Here is a 25,537-nt window from a genome sequence, read left to right on the forward strand (position 1 = left end):
CACAAGCATTATCCTAGTGAAAATAGATGCCTAAATATTGATAAATATTTTATAAGATCTTAAAACACAAGGTCGTACCCAGTGCACAAGGCTCCCGCTTTACGCAGGGTCTGGGAGAGGTGAATGTCGGCTAGCCTTACCCCCATTTATAGAGAGGCTGCTCCCAAGTCTCGAACCCGAAACCTACCACTCATGGGCGAAGGCACTTGCCATCGCACCAAGTGCGACCTCTATAAGATCTTAAAACACAAAAAATAAAAATTCCACTAGAACTTTCATTCTAATTATACAAAACTTAATTGACAAAAAAAAAAAAAAATATACAAAACTTAAGTTTGCAATTCAATTGAAAAAATAAAAATAAAATTAATGTCTCAACTAATAGTGGTCTCTTCTCTTATGTCTTAACCTATGGTGGCGTTTATTGTTCCATGGCTTCACCTTGACAATGTAAACCAACGCAATCCGCGGATGTTTTTCCGGTAAGACTTGACGCCTCTCAGCTTCTTCTTCCCGTTGTTCACGCCTCTCAGCTCCGTTGCAGGTGTCTTTCTCTGTTTGGGTTCATCGCTCTCGTTTCGTAGCTGCTCGCCCTGGGATTCGACCAGCAAAGCCATGTCCAAATACACCTGGTGCAGCTCCTGCAAGTTCTTCTCTATGTGTTTTATTGGGTCGTGCCGCTTCTGGAACTCTTTAAACGTGTCCAGGTCGTGAACCGTGGCCAGGACTTGGCTCCTCATCTCTTGCTCCTGGGTCGCCTTCTGCATAAAGGTTTCCCACTCTCCTGCATGAATGCATGAAAAATCATTAATTAAGCCACAAATAATAGTTGTGGGTGCGAGTGACAAATTTGAATAATGCTAATTGGACAACAAAATTGACCACTTTCTCTTATGGAGTTAAGAGGTGATTATTCGACAACTTTCTTAAAACATATGTTGAAAATTCAGCCATTATTTGAAACTTTAACACACACATATTAAACAGTTAACGCTAGCGAGACCATCATTTTAAACCACATGATGTGGTTCTTTAAGTCACATTGTTTTAAAAATTTCCGCCTAGCGCTACCTGGGGTGCAACTAAGCGCTAGGCAGCTGGCCACCGCCCCGATTAATGCCTAGGCGTTTGAAAATTAAGAAATGGCGCTTAGACTGCCTAGGCACCCGCCTAGGTCACGACTCAATTAGACAAACAATATATAACTTTAATTTTGAATTTTATTTATTTTTCAATAAATTGTAAAAGACTTATTGCATACTTAAATGAACACACATTATATCATTGGTTCCCATGTTTTCATTATGTTCCAATACTTCATAATATATATGTCATTCTATTTAGTAGTTTATGATGAAATTATATATATTTTAAGTATAAGTAGACACTTATTTACACAAAATATAGTAGATTTACTTAAATCCGTCTAGTCCGCCTAGGCCCTGCCTAACTGCCTAGGCGCTAGTCCCCAGTCCGCTGCATGACTAGCACCTATCATCTTTTAGAACCTTGTTAAATCATAAAGTCTTATTTTATTACCACATCATGTAGTTTACAAAACGTGATTTAAAAGATGAACTCCCTAACATTTTTCATTTAAACATCTAATTTATTATTATAAGCACTACTACTAAAAGCCCAAATTTTATTCATGATGCTTGTGGTGAGACTTTAATTTAAGTCGAAAAATTTAGTTGCTAGACTAGCATTATTCTAAAAATTTCTTGTTTTACGTAATTGTAATGGGGTTTCAAAATAAAGGATTTGCCCTTACGGGTAGAGATGAGGCTGTCTAGGATTTTGCCCTTACCAGTAGAGATGAGGCTGTCTAGGGTTTTCTCGTCGAGGTTTTCAGCCGAGACAATGTAGTACGTAAGCTGTACGGCCTCGCGATACTATGAGATCTTCTGCCTCATAGCATTGTAGCTGTTCATGGAGGCCACGAGCTTCTCTCGGAGGCAGTTGATAGCAGAGTTCCGAGTCTGGTCCATTACCGAACCGAGTCTGCAATCTGGCAAGCTCTGGTTGGAGAGGTGGAGGGCATCAAGTTGGAGTTTGAGGACTTTAGCCGTCTCAAGAGCGATATAGAAGTATTCATCCATGCGAGATCGGAGGCCCTTTCCGACGTTGGAATTTAGGAGCACCATCTTGCTCTGCTCGTGAGAGCCTTCAAGGTTGACTTGGAGCCCTTGAGCTCGTTGAGCATGTAGTCAGCGGACTCTGCGTTGGCGAAGAACTTGTTGAGGTTAACTCTCACTGCGGGTGGTTGACTCGGCAGACACCATCTGTGATCGTCGTTTGGCTGATGCATGCTTGCTCGCTCAAGACAGAGAAGAACAAGAGAGAGGGACGTGGATTTTGGTTTGAGAACAGGAGTGGTGGTTAATAAATAGAGAGATGTAACAAAAGAGTTTCTTGGGAGTAAAGGCAAAGGACATGTTGCTTGTTTCCTCTTCTCAAAACAATTATATGCATGTTTCCTATTCTCAAAATATAGAAAGAGTTTTTGGAGAATTTTTTTATAGGAAAGTGATATTAGACATTCCTTTTTCTCTCGTACATTTATGTCTGATTCTGATTTTTGATATTGAAATTTTTACTGAATTTGAGGGAATTTGGACAAGTCATAATTTGGTATAGTGAGTTAACTATAATTTGATATCAAATTAATCATTCATGAAAGTCAAACTTAAGAGCTTTTACAGACAAGTGAGCGAAAAAAATTACTAGCATGGTGGTTAGTATTTATATATATGTTACCATACAAGAGAAGAGAATCACGAACCAAAGCAAATTAACTATTTATGTACCATGGTTGTGTTTAAAATGCAAATTGGAAGGATTATATCTGTTTGTACCATACTTGACCAATCCCGAAACTACCGAGCACCGGCCAACGCTATACTGTCAAGGACCCAGAAGAGTTCCCCTCCGACCAGGAGGCCAATCACTACTCGACACGTGTCAAGATTAGAAGCCAATCAGAGCGCAGCACGTGTCAACATCAAGAACCAATCATAACATGACACATGTCAATGTGACAAAGCTACAAGTTTTTCTATAAATAGGGGTCATCCCCCCACAATATTGCCTAATGCCATTTTGTGTTAAATCATTCACAAGAACTCACTAAATTGAGAGCTTGATCCTTTGTACTTGTGTAAGCCCTTCACTACTAATAAGAACTCCTCTACTCCGTGGACGTAGCCAATCTGGGTGAACCACGTACATCCTGTGTTTGCTTCTCTGTCTCTATTCATTTACGTACTTATCCTCACTAGTGACCGAAGAAAACAAGCGAAGGTCACAAAACCTGACACTTTCTGTTGTACCAAAGTCTTCGCTGATTTTGTGCATCAACATTTGGCGCCGTCTGTGGGAAACGACACTTATTCCTACTCTCTTCAGCTGTGTCAAGCTGGTTTCTATCATTCGTACACTTTCTTTTGATCAGGCATCCCTCTCCAACATGGGAAGCGAAGGAAGCCACAGCACACAGAATGACACCCCCCTTGCACATAGTGCGAAACAACGAAAGAAGGAAGGAAAACGAGTTCTTCTTCAAGCTAAAGTCGATGAGTTGGAAGCTCAGAATAACAAGATAGCAATGAGGAATGAGGTCCTCCAGGAGCAATATGAGAAGCTCTTCGAGACACTCCACGAAGCTAGGCAAGCTCAGACACGCGAGCTTGTTGCCCCCGTGGAAGTCAACCATCAACTGGGTGCCCTCCAACATGGAGGGTCACATGCATTCGACATAGATATCCCTGATAGGGAACAGATTACCCCTCGACTTGATAATCAACATGAGGCTTCTCTTAACCCAGTTGCTTTGACCCGAACCATGAGAAGTGGAGGGAGACACCTCTTTGCTGAAGGGGCAGAAGGATCGAAAGCCGTCTTTCGCGATTGTCGGGATTTCCTGAAGCAACGTCGAGAGAATTCCATCCATATAAGCTCAAAGATTAATGACCCAAGGATTTCTGAGAGACTCGGTCCCCTGCCACGGCCCAAGCCGGCCACCAATTTGGGGAAGGGGCAACAAGTCCTAGAGAGACATGAGGGTACAGGGGACTCAGAGGTGTTCCGACAGACATACCCTGGAAGCCAGTACAGCGAGTCCAGGGAAAAATCACATGCCCTTGATCAAACCTTCCTAATTCCAAGAGGAGATGGAGATTTACGAAAGAAAGCTCCAGTGGTGCACGACTCCACTCAGGACCCCCTTGTCCTGCAGCTCCTTGAGGAAGTAAACAAGCTGAAGGCTGAACGTCAGGCTGAAATACCTGACTGGAACCAACCCAGGCCTGGCCCTCTTACAAGGAGGATCCTCAACACCCCCCTTCAAGCAAAGACAAAGCAAAAGCTTGGCTTGCAACTTTATACTGGAAAAGAGGACCCGATTGAGCACCTTAACCTCTTTGAGTCCACCATGGCATACCGGATGCACACCGACGAAGAGCGATGTCTTCTCTTCCCCTCCACCCTCTCTGGCGGAGCTCTAAATTGGTATTGTCGTCTTACACCTGAGACGGTAGACTCATTTGAGGAATTGAGGAAACTATTTGTTTCCCAACACATTTTCCAAACCGATCGCTTGCACTCTGCAGATGACCTGTACACTATCCGCCAGAAGCCAGACGAGTCATTACGTATGTATGCTGGCCGCTTCAGCCATGAATACTCCCGGTGTGCCGAGGCAGACGACAAGACTGCCCTCAAAGCCTTCACGGCAGGCCTACGTGATTGTTTCTTTAAATACATGATCAATGCCAATACTTGGAAGACTTACTCTGAGGTGATGGCGCAGGCTTATAACCATGCCTCCGCCGAGGTAAAGACATATCAGGAGAAACCCCCTACAACCATCCTTTATCAACAAGTGGGAGGTGGAAGCCAGACTCACCTAAATGAGAAGACCTCGACTTTCCAAACAGCAGTGGCACCTCCCCATGCCTTGCATAATGCTTCGCCGAATCAACAGACATATCAATTTCAAGGCAAGAGGAAGGATTTCCATCCTCACCACTCTCATTTCAGTAAAAAGAGTAAGGGACACTATCCCGATAACCAAGGGTATCGCCACAATAACGCTCGCCCCCAGGCAGTCAATGCAGTGGGTCAAACCCGCGTCAAGATACCCCCTACCCCAAGGTATGAGACATACACGCCCTTGAATGCCACATGCGCGGCCATTTACCCCAGCATAGCTCACCTGATACCAAAGCCAAAGCCGATGCACCCAGATTACACGCCCCCGAATAACGCGGGCATGTTTTGTTGCTACCATGAGCATAACGGCCATGATAGCGAGAAATGTATCATCCTCCGTGATCGTATTGAAGCTTTGGCACGAGAAGGAAAAATTGATCAATTCCTCCTTCACCCTCAAAGGGATAACCGTAACCAACGCCAGGTGAATGTCATATATTCCATAAGCGGCGGCACACCCATATCTGAATCTTCCAATAGGGCCATGAAAAACAGTGAACGAATTCTGAGGCCTGGTCACCAAGTGTTTCACGTGGAAGACATCAGGGGAGGGAAGTATCAAAAGCCTAACTGGGATCCGATATGTTTCTACCCTGAGGAAGAAAGAGGCATCATCTACCCTCATAACGACCCATTGATCGTGGAGGCTCACATAGCCAACTTTGATGTTCGACGAATCCTCGTAGACACAGGGGCTTCGGTCAATATCATGTTTGCCGAAGCTTTCAGGGCACTCAGTGTAGCTGAACACTTGCTCGATCGCTCGATTTCTCCTCTGATAAGCTTCTCCGGTGATATCGTGCAACCCTTAGGGAGCATACATTTACCCTTTACTATTGGTACATGCCCTTACACGGCTACCATTACCACTAACTTCCTAGTGGTTGACTGCCCAACGGCATACAATGTCATCTTTGGGCGCACAGGCATCAATGATCTCAAGGCTATGGTATCCACGCATATGCTGTTGATGAAATTTCCAACCCCCCATGGCAACGGCTACATCAGAGGAGATCAGCTTAGTGCACGATCATGTTACAACACTTCAGTTAAGCAACAACACTTGCCCGGACCCAAGGAAACCCTGTCTGTACATGACCAAGTCACAAAGACCAGCCTAGATGAAGCGAACTTGGATCTTCCTGATAGCAACAATCAACCCGATGATCCTCGAGATGACTCTTTCACCCAGCAAGCCCAACCTGCTGAAGAGTTGGAGAAGGTACCTATCTCAAGAGATTATCCAGATCGCATGGTGAAGATTGGCACCACATTGTCACCACCCCTTCGGTTAGCATTGATATCTTTTTTGAAAGAGAACACTGAGGTCTTCGCCTGGTCATACGAGGACATGCCAGGCATCTCTCCCGATGTCATCTGTCATCGTTTGAGTATTGACCCCAAGATCAAGCCGGTGAGACAGAAGCGAAGATCTTATGACGCTGAACGATACGAGGCAATGAAAGCAGAAGTTGAAAAACTCAAAGGCATAGGCTTTGTCCGCGAAGTCAATTACCCGACATGGGTAGCAAATGTGGTCCTTGTTAAGAAAAATCCGACCAAAGAAAGTCTTTTGCTTCAAAAGGTCTTGTGGAGAATGTGTGTTGACTACACCGACCTAAACAAAGGGTGTCCGAAAGATAGCTTCCCTCTTCCTCTTATTGACAGACTTATAGACTCTACGGCCGGGTGTGAACTCCTGAGCTTCATGGATGCTTACTCAGGATACAACCAAATCCTCATGAACCCTTCGGATCAAGAACACACAGCCTTCACTACCGATAGAGGACTATACTGCTATAAAGTCATGCCTTTCGGCCTAAAGAATGCAGGAGCGACTTATCAGAGACTAGTCAACTCAATGTTCGCCGAGCAGATTGGGAAGAGCATGGAAGTTTACGTTGATGATATGTTAGTCAAGAGCAAACATGCTGACCAACACATCACCAACCTATCTGAAACTTTCACTATTTTGAAGAGGTATCGAATGAGGTTAAACCCCAACAAATGTGCCTTCGGCGTAGGCTCTGGCAAATTCTTAGGTTTCATGATTAGCCAACGAGGCATTGAAGCTAATCCCGAGAAGATCAAAGCAATCCTCGACATGAAGGAACCGGTAACTTCAAAGGACATCCAGAGCCTTACTGGCAAGGTGGCAGCCTTAACCAGGTTCATTTCTAAGGCCACAGACAAATGTGCTCCATTTTTTAAACCACTTAAGGGAAGTAGGAAGTACATTACATGGACTGATGAATGTGCTGAGGCATTCAAAAACCTCAAGGAGTACATGAGTAAAGCCCCTCTACTCTCCAAGCCCGAGGTAGGAGACATTCTCATTATCTACCTATCGGTATCAGCTTCAGCCGTAAGTTCCGTTCTCATTCGAAAGGATGGGAATATTGAGCGACCTGTCTACTACGCTAGCAAAGCCTTACAAGATGCGGAGACACGGTACTTTAACATTGAGAAATTGGCTCTGGCATTGGTCATGTCTGCTCGAAAACTCCGCCCTTACTTCCAAGCGCACTCCATCATCGTGCTTACCAATTATCCTCTTCGACAGATACTCCAAAGTCCTGACATTTCAGGGCGAATGATCAAATGGGCAATAGCGTTGGGTGAGTTTGACATCTCCTACCAACCAAAGCCAGCTGAGAAGGGCCAAGCAGTGGCAGACTTCATTGCCGACTTCACATATCCGGTTGACATTGCTTCTACACCTGAAGCAGTGGCTTCATTACCCCCGGAGGCTCAGAAGATAGAACCAACAACCCCAGCATGGAGTCTGTATGTTGATGGCTCATCCAACCAACAAGGCTGTGGAGCGGGACTAGTCTTGACTACACCCGACAAAGTAGCAATGGAGTATGCTCTTCGTTTCAAATTCAAGGCATCAAATAATGAGGCCGAGTATGAAGCCCTTCTAGCAGGATTACGTTTGGCCAAACACCTCGGGGTTAAACAAATTGATATTTTCAGTGACTCCCAATTGGTGGTCAACCAGGTTACCAACAACTTTGATGCTAAGGACAGCTCCATGGCAGCATATCTTGCGCAAACACAACTTTTGCTCAAGCACTTCCACTACCAGATCACCCAAGTTCCTCGAGCGGCAAACAGTCATGCAGACGCCCTGGCTCGCCTCGCCTCGGCTGTGGAAGACAAGATTGGAAGAAAAATTCATGTCGAACTGTTGGCAACACCAAGCACCATGGCCGCAGAAGTATGCAACTTACAACAAGGGGATAGTTGGATCACCCCGATCTATAATTTCCTTGCTCATGGCACCCTCCCAAATGATAAAGTCCAGGCTAAGCAAATTCGATACAAGTTTACCCGCTACCTGATCATCAATGATCAACTCTATAAGCGAGGTTTTAGCCTGCCATACTTAAGGTGTCTTACGCCTGCCGAGGCGGAAATCGTCCTTCGGGAAATACATGAGGGAGTCTGTGGAGATCATGCTGGATCTCGGTCCCTAGCACACAAGACTTTTCGCCAAGGATATTACTGGCCAACACTCCACCAGGATGCCATCAAAGTATCCCGCTCATGTGACAAATGTCAACGATATGCGACTATTCCTCATTCCCCTCCAGAGCCTCTTACTCCTATGATCAGCCCTTGGCCCTTCGCCCAGTGGGGACTTGATTTGATCAGCCCAATGCCGGCAGGGAAGGGCAAAGTCTGTTACGCAGTCGTTGCAGTGGACTACTTCACAAAGTGGGCCGAAGTAGAACCCTTGGCAACCATTACTGAGGCAAAGATAGAAGACTTCGTGTGGAAGAACATCCTTTGTAGATTCGGCATTCCCAATGCGATAGTCACTGATAATGGGCGACAATTTGACAACAAGAGGTTCAGGTTGTTCTGCTCTAAGTTCAACATCAACTTATGCTTTGCCTCTCCAGCTCATCCCCAGTCTAATGGACAAGTTGAGGCCATCAACAAAATAATCAAGCGCACTTTGAAAACCAGCTTGGACAAAGCTAAAGGCTGTTGGCCAGAATTTGTACCCCAAGTTCTTTGGTCATATCGCACTTCATATCGGACTTCAACAGGAGAAACTCCATTCTCACTTGCCTTTGGCACAGAGGCGGTTGTCCCTGTTGAGCTCGAGCAAGCAACATTCCGAGTCCAGAACTACATTCAAAGTGAAAATGACAAACAACTCACCCTCAACTTGGATTTAGTTGAGGAACACAGAAACCAAGCTCACTTGAGGAATGTCGCCTACAAGCAGCGCATCTCCAACTATTATGACTCTAGGGTTAAGCCTCGTTCTTTCAAAATAGGAGACTGGGTCTTAAAGAAAAGATTACTCTGCGACAGAGTCCCGAGTGAAGGCACACTTAGTCCAAACTGGGATGGACCGTATGAAGTCATTGGCATCAGTCGCCCTGGCTCTTACACACTTAGAAGCTCCGATGGCAAGACCCTTGGCCATCCATGGAACGCTGATCACTTGAAGTACTACTACAAATAGACTCACGATGTACAAGTGTTGAGCTATAGCCGTTCGGCATCCTATGTAATGAATGCCATTTGGCAATGAATTCAATAAAGAGGTAATTTAGCCAACTCAGCCCTCACTCTTTTACATTCATAGCAAGCGATGCCGGAACCCTTCTCAATCAGAAAGCAATCCGTCTTCCACAGTCACTACAAAACAAGCAAATGAAGACCGTGTCAAGCGCCAAAAAAAAAAAAAAAAAAAAAAAAAAACAGCTTCATCCAAAAAGCTTCACCCGAAAAGCTTCACCTCCAAAGCTTCACCCACAAAGCTTCACCCAAAAAGCTTCACCCGAAAAGCTTCACCTCCAAAGCTTCACCCACAAAGCTTCACCTAAAAAGCTTCACCCACAAAGCTTCACCCAAAAAAAAACTTCACCCGAAAAGCTTCACTTAAAAAAGCTTCACCTACAAAGCTTCACCTGAAAAAGCTTCACCTAGAAAGCTCCCTCTACATACTTTCACCATCAAAGCTTCACCTAGAAAGCTTCATCTACAAAGCTTCATCTACAAAGCTTCACCTAGAAAGCTTCACCTAGAAAGCTTCAACACCAAAGCTTCACCTAGAAAGCTTCAACACCAAAGCTTCACCTACAAAGCTTCAACACAAAACCTTGCTCCAAATAAACAAATTTTGTTCACAAAACCCAAGATGCCCTTGAACTTGTACAAAAACACTTGGGTAAACATAAACATTTTTTGTTTTACACCCACAAGGGCCCAAAATTTTCCTTCTTATTTATTCACTTATATATGTTCCCAAACATATTATAATAGATCCAACAACAAGCCAAAGTCCCAAGTTTCATAATGGACAAAAGTACAAGCAATTCATCAATAATGAAGGTGCTACAAAAATTGGAATCTGCCCCAAAATAGAAATCCAACCCAAGAGACTTTTTCTCTCTCTCCCTCTTCCGCCTCCTTTCATCTATCAAATTTCTGCAACCTCTTCTCTTCTCCAATGGAGCTGAATTTTAGACACCCTATAGTTCTTGAGCATATGAACAACTTTCAAGAAGGAACCATTTCTGTTTGAGCGACGGAAATTACAGTGTTGAAGCTCCAAACATGATAGTCGGCTTCTTGCAGATTTCGAAGCTGTTGTGATGTTTCGAAGATCTGGAAATATTTAACCGTTAGTTCATCCTGAATTTTTGATATGTTATGAAAGAGTCGATGAGGAACAACTTCAATGAAGAAAGCATACCGATCTGAACAAGAGAAAATGGAGTTTCGAAGCTCACAACAAATCTGACGGGTTGACAGAAAAATAATAACCAGTCATTCATCATACCTGAATTTCTGGAGTTATACGGCTCCGAGGGATCTCAAATTTGGATATGTTGTAGTTCACAAGCTGAGGAACAACTTCAATGAAGAAAGCATGCTGATCTGAGCAAGAGAAAATAGAGTTTCAAAGCTCACAACAAATCTGACGGGTTGACAGACAAATGATAAACAGTCACTCATCATACCTGGATTTCTGGAGTTATACTGCTCCGAGGGACCTCAAATTTTGATATGTTGTAGTTCACAAGTTAAGGAACAACTTCGATGAAGAAAGTATGTTGATATGAACAAGAGAAAATGGAGTTTCGAAGCTCACAACAAGTCTGACGGATTAACAGAACATTGATGAACAGTTACTCATCATACTTGAATTTCTGAAGTTGTACTACTCCGATGGATCTCAAATTTGGATATGTTGTAGTTCACAAGATAAGGAAAAACTTTCATGAAGACGACTTTGCAATCTGAGCTATAGAGAAAGGTGTTATCTTGCATCCACTCAGGCTGATTAGTGGAAACGAAAAGCAATTCCACCAAAGAAAAGATGAAAAAGAGAGAAAAGCTACTAATTGCACTTGATCTTGTCTAGTCAATAGCATGCAGCATCAAACACACAAAAGTTGGAAATATTTTTAGATAAAGCATATACGAATGTGTGACATCGAAACAAGGATTCGTTACTTTGACAAATTAGTAACACGCGAGACACCTCATTCGGCAACTCTCTTCGCCTGAAGACTTGGGGGACTCCCACCATATGCTACTGCACCTTGATACTCGGCAGTCTCACAACCACTCAGTGACTTGGATTTTTCAAGTCTCCAACCGAGAAGTTTTCCTCACTCGGGAAATTAAGGGCACACTACCTCAAACTACATGCTTCACTCACAAAGCTTAAACAATACAGGTTTCAACAAAAGCAAAAATTCAAAGAACTTTATGAAGAAGGCTTTGGTGTATTTAACACAATATGTTGAAATGAAGCAAAGCTTATTTATTAATATTTTCGATAAGCCACAAATATGTACATATACATGAGTCAAAATAAACAAACAAAAGGGAGCCTTCACAAAGGTTGCTTAGGGGAAGTCTCAGCAGTCGGTAAAGCCCCAGAAAGAGAAAGCACCGGAGGGTGGTTATCCGGAGCCTCAGTACTTGACAAAACCCCAGAAGGAGGAGGCATTGGAGGTTCATCATTTGAAGCTTCATTACCAGGTACAACCCTAGAGGACGAAGGCAATAAATGCCTTTGGAACAAACCCACAAACCGCTGATGATCAAGTAAAACCTTACCATCAGATTCCTTCATCTGGTCAAGCTTCCTCTTCATGTTTGTAGCATAGTCATGGGCGAGCCGGTGCAACTGCTTATTCTCATGCTTGAGCCCTCTAATCTCCTGTTTGAGACTCATCACTTCAGCAGCCAATGATTCAACTTGGCGGGTTCTAGCAAATAGGCGTTGGGCCATATTAGACACAGAACCTGCACACTGAACACTAAGAGCCAGAGAGTCCTTAACAGCCAACTCATCAGACCGTTTGGAAAGTAGTCTGTTATCTTTGGGAGTGAGAAGGTTCCTGGCCATCACTGCAGCGGTCATATCATTCTTCATCACAGAATCCCCAACGGTAAGAGGACCAGTAGGGGATATGAAGGATGGGCGCCATATGTTGTCTGGAGAAGGCGTGGCTGTCTCTTCTCCAAGGTTCAAGTCAAAACGACGGTCGGAGGGTCCAGACATTTTCAAATGTGTTGAAGAAGGAAGAGGTCAGACAAATCAAGATCTTAGAAGTGCAAGAAATGAGCTTCTACTGGTAGAGATTCAAGTGTGCTGTGGAACTTAATGCCAGCCTCTATAAAAATCTGCACTCGACGGAGCTTCAGAAATCGAAGAGGCGTTTGCTTTCTCAAAAGCTGGGCTGCTCAGAGACCACGAGGGCCGATCTCAGAAATCGAAGAGGCGTTTGCTTTCTCAAAAGCTGGGCTGCTCAGAGACCACGAGGGCCGATCTCAGAAATCGAAGAAGCACCTGCTTTTTCAGCCTCGTCAGCACCTGTCACATGCACACTCAGCTTTGCGGAAATTACGGGCAATCTGTCGAAGATTTCTGGTGAAGTAGAAAGCACGTGAATCTTACTGTTCAATCACCGCTCTCCATATGCACCATCAACTCCTCGGGTACCACATATAACTTTGTCAAAGATCTCTGACAAAGTTTAGGCACGAGAATTTCGAAGTTCCAGCTACCATACTATTACCCATAAGGGTAAAGGAACAGCACCACTGCTTGACAACTGGAAAGTCCCTATGTGTGTCGACCTCCGTGTTTTGCGGCAAGACAGGTTGGCAAGAACGTCCAACCTTTACTCACATTCGAGAAAAGACTCCCAACATAATTACTTTCTCAAAAACCGGAGTAGCACCGCTTTCCGAATCTCGAGAGTCAGATCCTCGACGGGATTGCTTGTTCGAAAACCGAAGAGGCACAACTCTCAGAACTTCGAGAGCCAAATTTCCTTAGATAAAGCTTGTCTGTAATCTTCACACGTAATATCAGCTTTCCAGATACCACATACCACTTTTTCAAAGTGCTCTGACAAAATTAAAACACGTGAAGCTGGCAGCTCCCACTACATTGCTGTGACCAAGAAGGGTAAAGGAATAACATTACTACTTGTTATTGGGAAATCCCTATATACATTGACCTCCCTCCTCAACGGACAGGCAAACCTGCAAAAATGCTCAACCCTTTCTCGCATTCGAAAAGGCACCCTCAACATAACCTCTCGAAATACTCAGCTTTATTTCCCCCCGATAATACCTCAGCAAATAAGCCACACCAAGAACAAGAGTATCTCATATCATCAGGGTCGAAAGCAAGAGTATCCCATATCATGCTTTCTCCCTGTCTTTGTCTTTGTCCTTGTCCACACCTGCAGGACAAGGAGAAAGAGAGCAGTCAGTCGGAACCTGAAATCAAACCTCCAATTTGGAACTGACTGCCTGGAGCCTTTGCCTGGTTGCTTACTTAGCATTGCTCTCGAGTACTCATCCTCAACTGCTGTCAAGGTCACGAATTCCACCGGCAAATACCTCATGACAGTTGATCAGATATTGGCTCTTTACACTGAAGCTGCCAAGCGTGGATGAGTCACTATGAAGGAATGTTCTGAAGGACCATTTAAATGCAAAGGTTGCACACCACTTCTGCCATGCAAAAGATTGAAGCAGAAGGTTCAACGGTGAGCTGAAACAGATCACTACAGCACGACACCTTTCCATACCACATTCATTATTCCGTCAACAGCAAAAGTATCCCATATCATCAAGGTCGAACGTACTCTAGATTTGATGGACTTGTTTTGACCCTCAAATTTTTTAGTCGGCCTTATACTCTGAAGGGCACCAGAAAACCCTCCAGCACAGTTCAAGAATAAGCCTGTGGAAAGTTACTTCTTCAAAAGCAAAAGTATCTCATATCATCTCTTATCCATTTGCTTCTCCTTATCCTCGCAGTTGAATGAGAGACAAGGAGAATGAGAACAATCAACCGGAAGCCGAAGTCAAACCTCTGATCCTGGGTTGCTTACTTGGAAGTTTGACTGCTTACCTTGTCTGTCACCTCTTTCGGCAGATCTCCTAGCTCGGCGACTTGGGGGACTCCTACTATAGGGTTTGTATCACACTTGACTAAGCCCGAAACTACAACTAAGCTTCAAGTGAAATTGATACATTACCTTGTGCGTCAACATCAGCTAGATACACCATTCCCGGATGGAGGAAAGGTACTTCCAGAGAAGGACAGATGAAGATCAGACCACACTTCGGTACTTAGAAGTTTCGTGATTACTCAAGGGATTGGATCTTGCAAGTCCCCAACCGAGGAGTTTCCCTCACTCGGGAACTTAGGGGAGCACTGTTTGTACCATACTTGACCAATCCCGAAACTACCGAGCACCGGCCAACGCTATACTGTCAAGGACCCAGAAGAGTTCCCCTCCGACCAGGAGGCCAATCACTACTCGACACGTGTCAAGATTAGAAGCCAATCAGAGCGCAGCACGTGTCAACATCAAGAACCAATCATAACATGACACATGTCAATGTGACAAAGCTACAAGTTTTTCTATAAATAGGGGTCATCCCCCCACAATATTGCCTAATGCCATTTTGTGTTAAATCATTCACAAGAACTCACTAAATTGAGAGCTTGATCCTTTGTACTTGTGTAAGCCCTTCACTACTAATAAGAACTCCTCTACTCCGTGGACGTAGCCAATCTGGGTGAACCACGTACATCCTGTGTTTGCTTCTCTGTCTCTATTCATTTACGTACTTATCCTCACTAGTGACCGAAGAAAACAAGCGAAGGTCACAAAACCTGACACTTTCTGTTGTACCAAAGTCTTCGCTGATTTTGTGCATCAACAATATCCATGGTTGCTCGAAGGATCTCAAAAGCAAATTGAAAAAAGGGAGATGCAAGAAAAAAACGAAGATAACACATTTAAAAGCAAAACCAGTCACACATAATTAAGACATGAGTTTTACATGGTTGATAAATCGATGAGCAGAACAAGAAGAATTACCAGTAAATGTTGTATATCAACTCCTTGGGGTTTTCAATGACCAAAGTTTAATGGATATTTTCTAAATGAGGTCAATGAGGCAGAATAGTGATGGATATTACAAACATCTGTTTCTTGCTACTATATATGTAATCTTTGAGCTTCTGAAACTCTGAAATCTGAAGGTTTTTTTAATTTCATACATAGTTGCATTTTCTAGGGGACCATTTTTGAAAATGGGTACCTACGAAAGTCAAGGAAGGACGCGATGGCGCTTCAGGTTGGACGGGGGTGTCGCGGACACTGCGGTCTGATTCTTGGTCTCCATGGTGAGCATCTTGAGAGAAATTTTCCGTAGGTAATCCGACTGGAAAAAAGAGATTTCACACACAACTTTGATTACAACGCTATCGAGTATCCACAATACGTACCAATGAAGTTGAAAAATAAACATAGACATATGCAATATTGGAATGCAACACAATGGAGATTTTAACTCCACAAATTCTGGAAGTACCTGGCTTGAGGCAGCAACATATATCTTTTCCTCAAACCTTACAGCAATCCTCTCGAGTTCACGTAATCCCTCCTCGCCCTGGAAGGGAAGGTGCCTCTTCAACGTTTCCATTCTTTGTATGCAATTGATACAATAAGTTAGGGACCATGAATAAGGAATGCAGGCAGATTACTCAACAAATAAAGGTAAAATCACAGCGAATGAAGGACTGACCACATTGTCCAAAAGGAAAAATATAGGGAAATAAGCACAAATGGAACTCGCTGCAAATTTCTAATAGAAAACAGAACTGGGCTACTCTAATTAAACAGACAATAAGCAATATAAATACATAACATGGTTTAGTATTTATGATGCATGGACACGGTCCCATAACGCATCTCTCCTTGCCACTCTATCTATAGCTATAGCTTGTCCGTCCCCGAACGCGGACTGTTGAAACCAATGGTGGGCTCACTACGAGTTGAGTAAGCTTTTTGTTTGGCTTGAGGACAAGTATTGTAAGCCACTAAGTCAAGGACTGAGGAACTATCTCTTTCTCAAGTTCAGAGACCTTAACCGCATCTGCAAGATCATGAACCGTGTACTCCAAAATCCGAGTGGTTGGGTTCACTGCACGGCAGACATTGTGATTCCCACATAGAAAGCTTACCCTCTTCCATGCATTACCGGTGGATGCTACAGCCGCTAACACTTTGGCTGCAGGAGGGGAACGGTTAAGTGAAACTCTCGACGTCTTGTTTGGTAAACAGGATGTTTACCCGGGCGCCGTAGTCTTGCCTAACCGTTCGGGATACGACACGACACGACACAGAGATGCGTCAAATTAACAAAGAATTAATGTTTGAATACAAGGAAATAAGACACGACACAGAATAAGACACGACATGACATGGGGATACGAGGGGACCGTGTCCATCGTACTTTTATTCTATTTCCTGCGTCTCTCAAAGTTCTATTTCTGAATATTTTCAATGTGTAAGAGGGTCACATATTTCAGCTAAAAAGAATTAAAAAGATATTACAGCAGTAAATATTTTTCTCCCCTCTAATGAAGTCCATGATTTCTAGACTTGATTTTCTCATACATCTTGGGAACAATTCCGTGTGTTACAGATCTGGCTGTAATTGACAATTAAATAAGCTACTGACCATGATTAGCAAAAAAAAAGTTAAATCACAGTGAACAAAGGACTCGGCTAAAGAAACATGTACAAATGTAAATTACAAATTTCTAATAAAAATCGAAGGAGAGGACACAAAACAGACAATATACCGTAAAATACAATATATAACAAGCTTTGGAACCCTTGTATTGTATTTGCAATACTCCAGTGTCTCTCCAAGTTTCTTTTTCGATTAAAAGCTTATAACCGATTTTGTTTATATATATTTCCAAAAATCTACATAAGGATTCAATTCAGCAAAAAAGCAGTACACAGATGATCAATATTCCCTCTCTTTTTCAAACAATACTTACATCTTGTGAACAATTCTGCGTCGTGAATCTTGCTGCAATTGGCTTCTCCAATCACGTGCCTCCATTGAAGGTTCTCCACCTTGAGCAGGTCTCTGGTTATTGAGATCCATCAAAACTGACCAACCACACACACCAGCAGACTTAGAAACAAAATTGAACTGGAAAACCCAAATCTAAGAAAATAACAAGTCAACTTATTAATCAACCTGAGAAGTGGATTAATTGGATATTAAGAAAAGAATCTAATACACATAAAGATGAAAGGGAAGTTGGTGTTCTTACCCTGATCAAGAGATGATATGAAAAAGATTACTTAGAGGATAAGAGTTGCAGACTGATGCAAAGAAAGCTTTAAAGGACCAAAAGAAGCAAAAAGGTTGACTCAAAGAAAACTTTAGGTGCACAAAAAAGAAAGTGGGGTGTGAATCAATCTTTTTTTATTTTTTATTTTTTTTTTGGGTGTTGGTGGTGGCTCACATTTTTATTTTATTTTTCACAGTGCTCGGTGGATCACACACTATTTTTTAATTATATTAGAAGGTTTCGAAGCTGAATATAGCATCGTCATATCCGTCATTCAACCCATCTATACAACTGGACCAACTCTAGTGGCTAAATTTTAATATTCTCAATTTCAAATTGTATTGAGTTGTTTAAACTACACTTGTATATATACCCAATGAAAACTACATTTGGCAGATGCGTACACCGCATTCATTCGGGTATCATTTGTTGGAATTGAAAATTTTGGGTATTTTAATTCTCTACCAGCAAGTAATCTTAAACATGTTGAGAAGTTCTAGACATCACCTTTCGCTTGCCATCAATAAGGAGGAAAGGCATTTGTAATAAAACACTCTGACGCTCAAGTTAGTGTTTGTTCAAGATGCTTGTAAAATATCGAACAATGTCATACCTCTCTATTTGACAAGCTCCAAGGCTCTAAACATCCCCTTGATACATTAAATTTTGTTCCTATCACTTACTTACAAGCCTCTAAAATGATCAATGGATGAAAGCAATGGTTGAGGAGTTTCAAGCACTGCAATCCACATGAACGTGGTCTCTTGTTCCATCTTCACCAAATCAGAATCTGGTAGGATGTAAATGGGTCTTTCGTATTAAAAGGAAACCAGATGGCACTGTGGATAGATACAAAGCTCGACTAGTAGCAAAAGGATTTCATCAACAAGAGGGTGTTGACTTTTAGGAGACTTTTAGTCCAGTTGCAAAACCTGTAACTATCATAATACTTTTAACTTTGGCAGTGCAGTTTGATTGGTTTTTGAATCAGTTGGACATCAGTAATGCATGCTTGCATGGTACACTCAAGGATGAGGTTTTCATGCAACAACCCCCTGGTTTTATTGAGAAATCAAAGCCCTCTTATGTGTGCAAGCTAAACAAATCTTTGTATAGCCTAAAGCAAGCCCCCAGGGCATGGTATGATAAATTGTTTCAAACTTTGATCTCTCTAGGTTTTCACAATTCTCAATTTGATTGCTCTTTGTTTGTTACCTTTGAGCCTACTTTTGTCATTGTACTAGTATATGTTGATGACATACTAGTCACTGGACCTAATGCTCGAGTCTACAAGGCTTTCATTCAAAAGCTCGATCAACTTTTTTCCAGTTAAAGACTTAGGCCCTTTACATTATTTCCTGGATTTGGAGGTACACATAGATTCAGAAGGCATTTTTATATCTCAAAACAAGTATGTAATGGATCTACTTCTCAAGACACACATGTATGGAAGTAAACCCTGCACTACACCTCTTGGTACTCAAAAGCTCGATCACAGTGGAACACTACTGTCAAATCCACATATATATATTAATTTGGTTGGGCATTGAATTATTTGACTTGGACTCGACCTGACCTTTCATTTGCTGTTAATCAACTCTGTTAGTTTCTTCACTGTCGTAGAGATACTCATTTTCAACCTGTTAAGAGAGTATTAAGGTTTCTCAAAGGGACTGTTGTTGAAGGATTTTGGTTCAAGAAAAGTTCACTCAATCTCACTGCCTTCTCGGATGCTGATTGAGCAGGATGTGTGTTTGATTAGTTGGAGTGCAAGGGAGCAACACAATATTGCTCGTTCATCCACTGAAGCTGAATATCGCTCTTTAGCTCACACATTTGCTGAGGTCACTCGGATATGTAAGATTTTCAAGGATATAGGTTTTCCATTATCCAAAGTTTCTGTTCTTTGGTGTCACAATGTGTCTGCAATTTCCCTTGCATCCAATCCAGTATTTCATGCTCGCATTAAACATGTGGAAATTGACTAGCACTATATCAGGGAACTTGTCTTAGCCTATCTTCTTAGAGTTCAGTTTGTTCCCAATCACTATCAAATTGCAAATATTCACACAAAGTCTTTGTCAAAAGCTCGATTTCAGTTTCTCAGGTCAAAGCTTTCACTTGGCTATACTCCGTTCAGCTTGAGGGGGTGTAAAGACACACATTATCCTCAGTCAAGTCAACAGTGCCAACTAGACTCCAAGTCACCAACACAGTCATCAATTACTTAGTGAATAAGTTTGTTTGCTGTAACTATTTTGTAACTAATCATAGATTATGATTAATTAGTTACATTAGTTGGTAACTAATCTTTATTAACTTTTGTGTATAAATACCCCAATGTAATCAGTTTTTAATCAATGAGAAATACTTTTCTATTAAGGCCCACTTTCCTTCTATTTTCCATGTTTCATATTCCATGGAAATGTTTGATCATGCTCCTTTATTCTAACTCTTCACTCCCTCAAATTAAGAAGTGACTCATTACTTGGGCCATAAATTTTTGCAACCACCACATTGATTTATAATATAATCTTTTGGTTAATTAACTCTGAAACTGTACTTAATTAGTCTCTTCTGTCTGATCTCTCTCTTCCCTTAAACACAAAAAAAGGGCTAAAAAAGCTTCTTCTTTCGGTTGAGTTTAGACAACGGTTGTGGTATCCTCTCTCGAACACACAAAAATGGTTTTGTAAGCCTGCTGCTTGGTGCTCAGTCTATAGACAACAGTTGTACTACCCTCTACTTCTGATTCTACACTTTATTCGTCGGTAGCTATGGATTTTGATGTCGGTAAGCTTTGCTTCGGCCGATGCTTGCTCAAACTGTCTTGTGACTTTTGCAGGTTTAGCAATGTGTAAACAGACTGGTTTGAAAGTGCTTTTAAAATGACTGAAAGCACAAAATTTGTGAAAACTAATCTTTAGTAAAAATGCAAGAGAATCGTGGAAAAACACTTGAAGTGCTACGTGATTCTTGCAGGAAGCACATAACTTCCTTACAAATGCACATAAAACCCGGATCCAAATTAAACAAACATAAGGTAGTCCCTTAGCAGTATCACACAAGACTTGAGCAATGATTTGTTCTTCTCAGTTATTAGAATCAAATATTTGTTTTCTCAAATATTAATCAAAAATACACATACGGGTAATTTCTTTGTTTTTTGCAATTGTCAAACAAAAAAGAACGGTTTCACAAAAGGGACGCTAAACAGACAATAAAAAGGCATTAAGACATCACCAAAAATTTGATTTTAGACTACAGTAAATAGACATCGGGGAAATAAAAATACGATGTTCCTTGATGAATTAGGCATCGATTTGTATATATCGAAGTCTCCGTACTTAAAGGCATCAAATATTGAAGGTTTCTGAAACTCTGAAATGTGAAGTTTTATTCATTTATTGCATACATAGTTGCATTTTCTAGGGGACCATTTTTTTAAAAATGGGTACCTACGGAAGTCAGGCACAGACACGACGCCGTTTCAGGTTCAAGGGGGGTGTTGCGGACGCTGCGGTCTGAGACTTGTTCTCCATGGCGAGCATCTTGAGAGAAATTTTCCGTAGATAATCCGACTGGAAAAAGCAATCCATACACAACTTAAGTTACAACGCTATCCAGTATCCGCATTACAAATAAAGTTGAAAAATAAGCATCTATGTAAGTAATAACATTTGCAGTGCAAGGCAACACAAATAGGTTTGGATTCCAAGAGTTCTGGAAGTACCTGGCTGAGGGCAACAGTATAGATTTTTTCCTCAAACCTTACAGCAATCCTCTCGAGTTCACGTAGTCCCTCCTCACCATTAAAGGGAAGGAACCTCTTCAACACTTCCGTTCTTCATATGCAATACATTCAATACGTCATTGATCATGATCAAGGAATGGAGGTAGAGTTCTCAACAAACAAAAGTTTAATCACTGTGAATAAAGGACTAAACCTAATTAAGGAATGGAACTCGTCACAAATTTCTAATAAATACAGAACTGGGGTACTCTAAACAGACAAGAAGCAGTATACATAACAAGTTTTAGTACCAGTTTTATTTTATTTTAGTTCCAGTACGTGTCTCTCGAAGTTTTAGATTTATTAAAAAGTTTATAACCAGTTCTGTTTCTACATGATTTCTAGACTTTCTTTTTCTCACTTACATCTTGGCAATAATTCTGTGTCGTGAATCTGGCTGTAATTGGCTCCTCCAATTGCTTGTGACCATTGAAGTTTCTCCACCTTGAGGCTTGTTTTCCATGGTGAGCATCTTCATAGAAATTTTCTGAAGATAATCCGACTGATAAAAAAGATCCACACAACTTAGATTAGAATCCATCCCCGTACGTATATATCCACAATACAAAAAACTTGGAAAATTAACATTTATGTAAGAAAAACTACATAGGCGATATGTAATGCACCATGAAAAATCATATTTAACCCCAAGAGTTAGGGAATAACCTGGCTTGAGGCAGCAACATATATCTTTTCCTCAAACCTTGCAGCAATCTTCTCGAGTTCACGTAATCCCTCCTCCCCACTGAAAGGAAGGTGCCTCTTTAATGTTTCCATTCTGTACACGCAAATGAGCAATATATTCAATAAGTTACTGACCATGATGAACAAACAAAGTTACATCACGCTGAACAAAGAACTCGACCAAATTGTTCCAAACGAAAATATTGGAAAATAACTAGTTACATATTTGCAGTAAAAAATAAAACTGGGGAAGATGATGTATCTGACAATAAGCAGTATATATAACACGATTTGGTACCTCTTGTATTGTACTTTCATTGCCCAAACAAAAGACTATTGTATTTTCAGTATCTCTCCAAGGAGTACAAAGAAATAATATTCGAAGATTTCCAGATTCTCTTTCTTCTTCTAACGATACTTACATCTTGGCAACAATTCTGCGTCGTGAATCTAGCTGCAATTGGCTTCTCCAATCACCTGTCTCCATTGAAGGCTCTCCACCTTCAAGGGGTCTCTGATAATTGCCATCCATCAAAACTGACCAACCAAACACATTAATTGGACTTGAAAAAAAAAATTGAATTGGAGAAACCAAATCTAAGAAAGGAGTGAACTATAAATTAACCTTAGAATTGGATTAACCAAGTATTCAGAAAAAAAATCTAATGCATATAAACTTGAAACAAAAGTCGGTGTTCATACCTGGATCAAGACTTACGTGGGAGACTGCAACCTGAGATTTGGTCTCTATGGTGAACATCTTGATAGAAATTTTCCGTAAATAATCTGTCTGGAAAAAGAGATCCCCACATAATCTAGATCACAACTCTATCGAGTATCCACAATACAAATAAACTTGAAAATAAGACATCTATGTCAGTAATGACAACATAAAAAGATTTTGAACCCCAAGACTTCTTGAAGTACCTGACTTGAGGCAGAAACATATATCTCTTCCTCAAATGTTACAGCAATCCTCTCGAGTTCACGTAATCCCTCCGGACCATCAAAGGGAATGTGCCTCACCATCGTTTCAATTCTTTGTATGCAATAGATTCAATACGTCACAAACTAAAAGTATAGGAATTTACACACAAATGGAACTCGTTACAAATTTCTAACAAAAAACAGAATTGGGTACTCGATAACGGTAAGCAGTATATATAACACGCTTTAGTACCACTTTTTTTTTTCTTTCTATTTCCAAATTTCCTGTACGAGGGTTAAACATTTCAGCTAAAAACAGTAACAAGGATATTCTGTGATTAAATTTATCTCCCCTTAACAAAGTCCATAATTTCTAGATGATTTATTGTTAACATACTGCGTCCCAGGTTCTAACCTTGGTAGATATATAGCTTGGATTAGTAATATCGCTTGTAATAAAAACATACATCTTGGCGACAATTCTGTGTCGTGACTCTGACTGTAATTGGCTCCTCCAATCAACACCTGCCTCCATTGGAGGTTCTCCACCTTGAGGAGGTCTGGTCTGAATATTGGTATCCATCAAAACTGACGAACCAGACACATTCATCAGACTTATATAAATATAAAAAAAAAATTGAATTGGTGAAACCAAATCTAAGAAAAGAAGTGAACTATAAATTAACCATAGATTTGAATTAACTGATTATTTAGAAAAGAATGTAATGCACATAAACTTGAAACAAAAGTTGGCGTTCATACCTGGATCAAGAGATGCGTGGGAGACTGCGGTCTGAGATTTGGTCTCCATGGTGAGCATCTTGAGAGAAATTTTCCGTAAATAATCCGACTGGAAAAAGAGATCCCCACATAATCTAGATTACAACTCTATCAAGCATCCACAATACAAATAAACTTGAAAATAAAACATCTATGTCAGTAATGACAACATAAAAAGATTTGAACTCCAAGGGTTCTTGAAGTACCTGACTTGAGGCACCAACATACATATTTTCCTCAAACGTTACAGCAATCCTCTCGATTTCACGTAATCCCTCCGGACCATCAAAGGGAATGTGCCTTTTCATCGTTTCAATTCTTTGTATGCAAAACATTCAATAAGTCACAAACTAAAAGTATAGGTAAATACGCACAAATGGAACTCGTTACAAATTTCCAATACAAAACAGAATTGGGGTACTCTAGAACAACAAGCAGTATACACAAAACGGTTTAGTACCACTTTTTATTCTCTTTCCAGACTTCCTGAACGAGAGTTAAATATATTTCAGCTAAAAAGGAGTAATAAGGATAGTCCGTCCATAATTTCTAGACGCTTTATATCGAACATATTACGTCCCAGCTTCAAACCTTAGTATATAGTTTGGATTAGTAATATCGCTTGTAATAAAAACATACATCTTTGCGACAATTCTGTGTCGTGACTCTGACTGTAATTGGGTCCTCCAATCATCACCTGCCTCCATTGGAGGTTGTCCACCTTGAGGAGGTCTGGTCTGAATATTGGTATTCATCAAAACTGAACAACCAGACACAACCATTAGAATTAAAAAAAAAAAAACAAAATTGAATTGGAACAAACATGTCTAAGAAGATAAAAAAATGGGAAATTATCACGATTGTTAAGAAAAGAAGAAGTCAACTATAAATCTACTTGAGAACTGGACTAGTTGGGAATTAAGGAAAAAGCCAAATATAAACATGTTCTTACCTTGATCCAGATGATCGAGAGCGATTACTTTGAGGCTAAGAGTTGCAGGCAGACCAGATGGAAAGAAAGTTGCGAATTACAAAATTAAGCCAAAGGGGACAAAAATTGCTGACTCAACTTTCCAAGTGTGCTCAACCATTTTTTCGTGATTACTTAATTTACATTTATGTCCTTTACTTTCTTGACTCTACTTGATTACCAATTATTATTTTTATGTCATTTACTTCAGGGTGATTTGCTACGGAAAATTTAGAAAAATAATTAAAATTTGCAATCAACATAAAATTATAGCTACTATTTTAATTTATAATAATTATAACAAAAAAATTGTATGAAATGACTAATATATCCTTAAAATGAGGCTTTCAATTAAAATGAAAATGAGGATAGTCTCCCCTACACCTCCAAGCCCGTCTCCTTCTCCAAAAGTAGAGATTAATTATGCTACTCTTCTTCGACATTATCATCTTTCTCCTCTTCTTGATCGGTCATGTCTACATCACCACGCTCTAGCACTTGACCCTCGTGGTCTCTATGTTCGAGCTCGTCTACGGGTTTGCCATCATGAAGAAGAGCTATGTGTTGCTCAAGGAGAGTGTTGGGGATCAGTGGCGGATCTAGGAAATAATATTAAGGAGATCAGTAAGAATAGCGCACGTAGCGCACAATTTCTTTTTTACCAGAAATAACATGCATTTCGTTATTTCATCAAGCCTTAGTAAGCCTGAAATAATTT

General features: G+C 41.1%; 2 protein-coding genes and 1 pseudogene across 4 annotated transcripts; all 3 read right to left on the reverse strand.

The window, feature by feature from the left end:
* Positions 1–240: 240 nt before the first annotated feature.
* On the reverse strand, positions 241–2,843 carry LOC126616340 (syntaxin-121-like; annotated as a pseudogene).
* A 12,460-nt stretch (positions 2,844–15,303) lies between these two features.
* Positions 15,304–17,806, reverse strand: LOC126616356 (mediator of RNA polymerase II transcription subunit 15a-like). Of its 2 annotated transcripts, none has more exons than XM_050284414.1 (4): positions 17,645–17,806; positions 17,363–17,477; positions 15,883–15,994; positions 15,304–15,732 (listed from the first exon to the last, which is right to left on the reverse strand). In XM_050284414.1, exons 2-4 carry the CDS (start codon positions 17,470–17,472, stop codon positions 15,619–15,621), a joined length of 336 nt encoding a protein of 111 aa, XP_050140371.1. In that variant the 5' UTR covers positions 17,473–17,477; positions 17,645–17,806; the 3' UTR covers positions 15,304–15,618. The 2 variants fall into 2 exon arrangements, with proteins under 2 accessions (XP_050140371.1, XP_050140372.1); XM_050284415.1 differs by lacking the exon at positions 17,645–17,806 and adding an exon at positions 17,569–17,592.
* Positions 17,807–20,904: 3,098 nt separating this feature from the next.
* LOC126616349 (uncharacterized) lies at positions 20,905–24,964 on the reverse strand. Of its 2 annotated transcripts, XM_050284406.1 has the most exons (12): positions 24,802–24,964; positions 24,489–24,609; positions 24,056–24,167; positions 23,832–23,919; positions 23,537–23,657; positions 23,070–23,181; positions 22,845–22,932; positions 22,565–22,679; positions 22,125–22,236; positions 21,824–21,960; positions 21,399–21,510; positions 20,905–21,246 (listed from the first exon to the last, which is right to left on the reverse strand). In XM_050284406.1, exons 2-12 carry the CDS (start codon positions 24,602–24,604, stop codon positions 21,133–21,135), a joined length of 1,227 nt encoding a protein of 408 aa, XP_050140363.1. In that variant the 5' UTR covers positions 24,605–24,609; positions 24,802–24,964; the 3' UTR covers positions 20,905–21,132. The 2 variants fall into 2 exon arrangements, with proteins under 2 accessions (XP_050140363.1, XP_050140364.1); XM_050284407.1 differs by lacking the exons at positions 20,905–21,246; positions 21,399–21,510 and adding an exon at positions 21,571–21,592.
* Positions 24,965–25,537: the final 573 nt, after the last annotated feature.

This window comes from Malus sylvestris, chromosome 3 (genome assembly GCF_916048215.2).
Source record: "Malus sylvestris chromosome 3, drMalSylv7.2, whole genome shotgun sequence".
Lineage (NCBI taxonomy): Eukaryota > Viridiplantae > Streptophyta > Magnoliopsida > Rosales > Rosaceae > Malus > Malus sylvestris.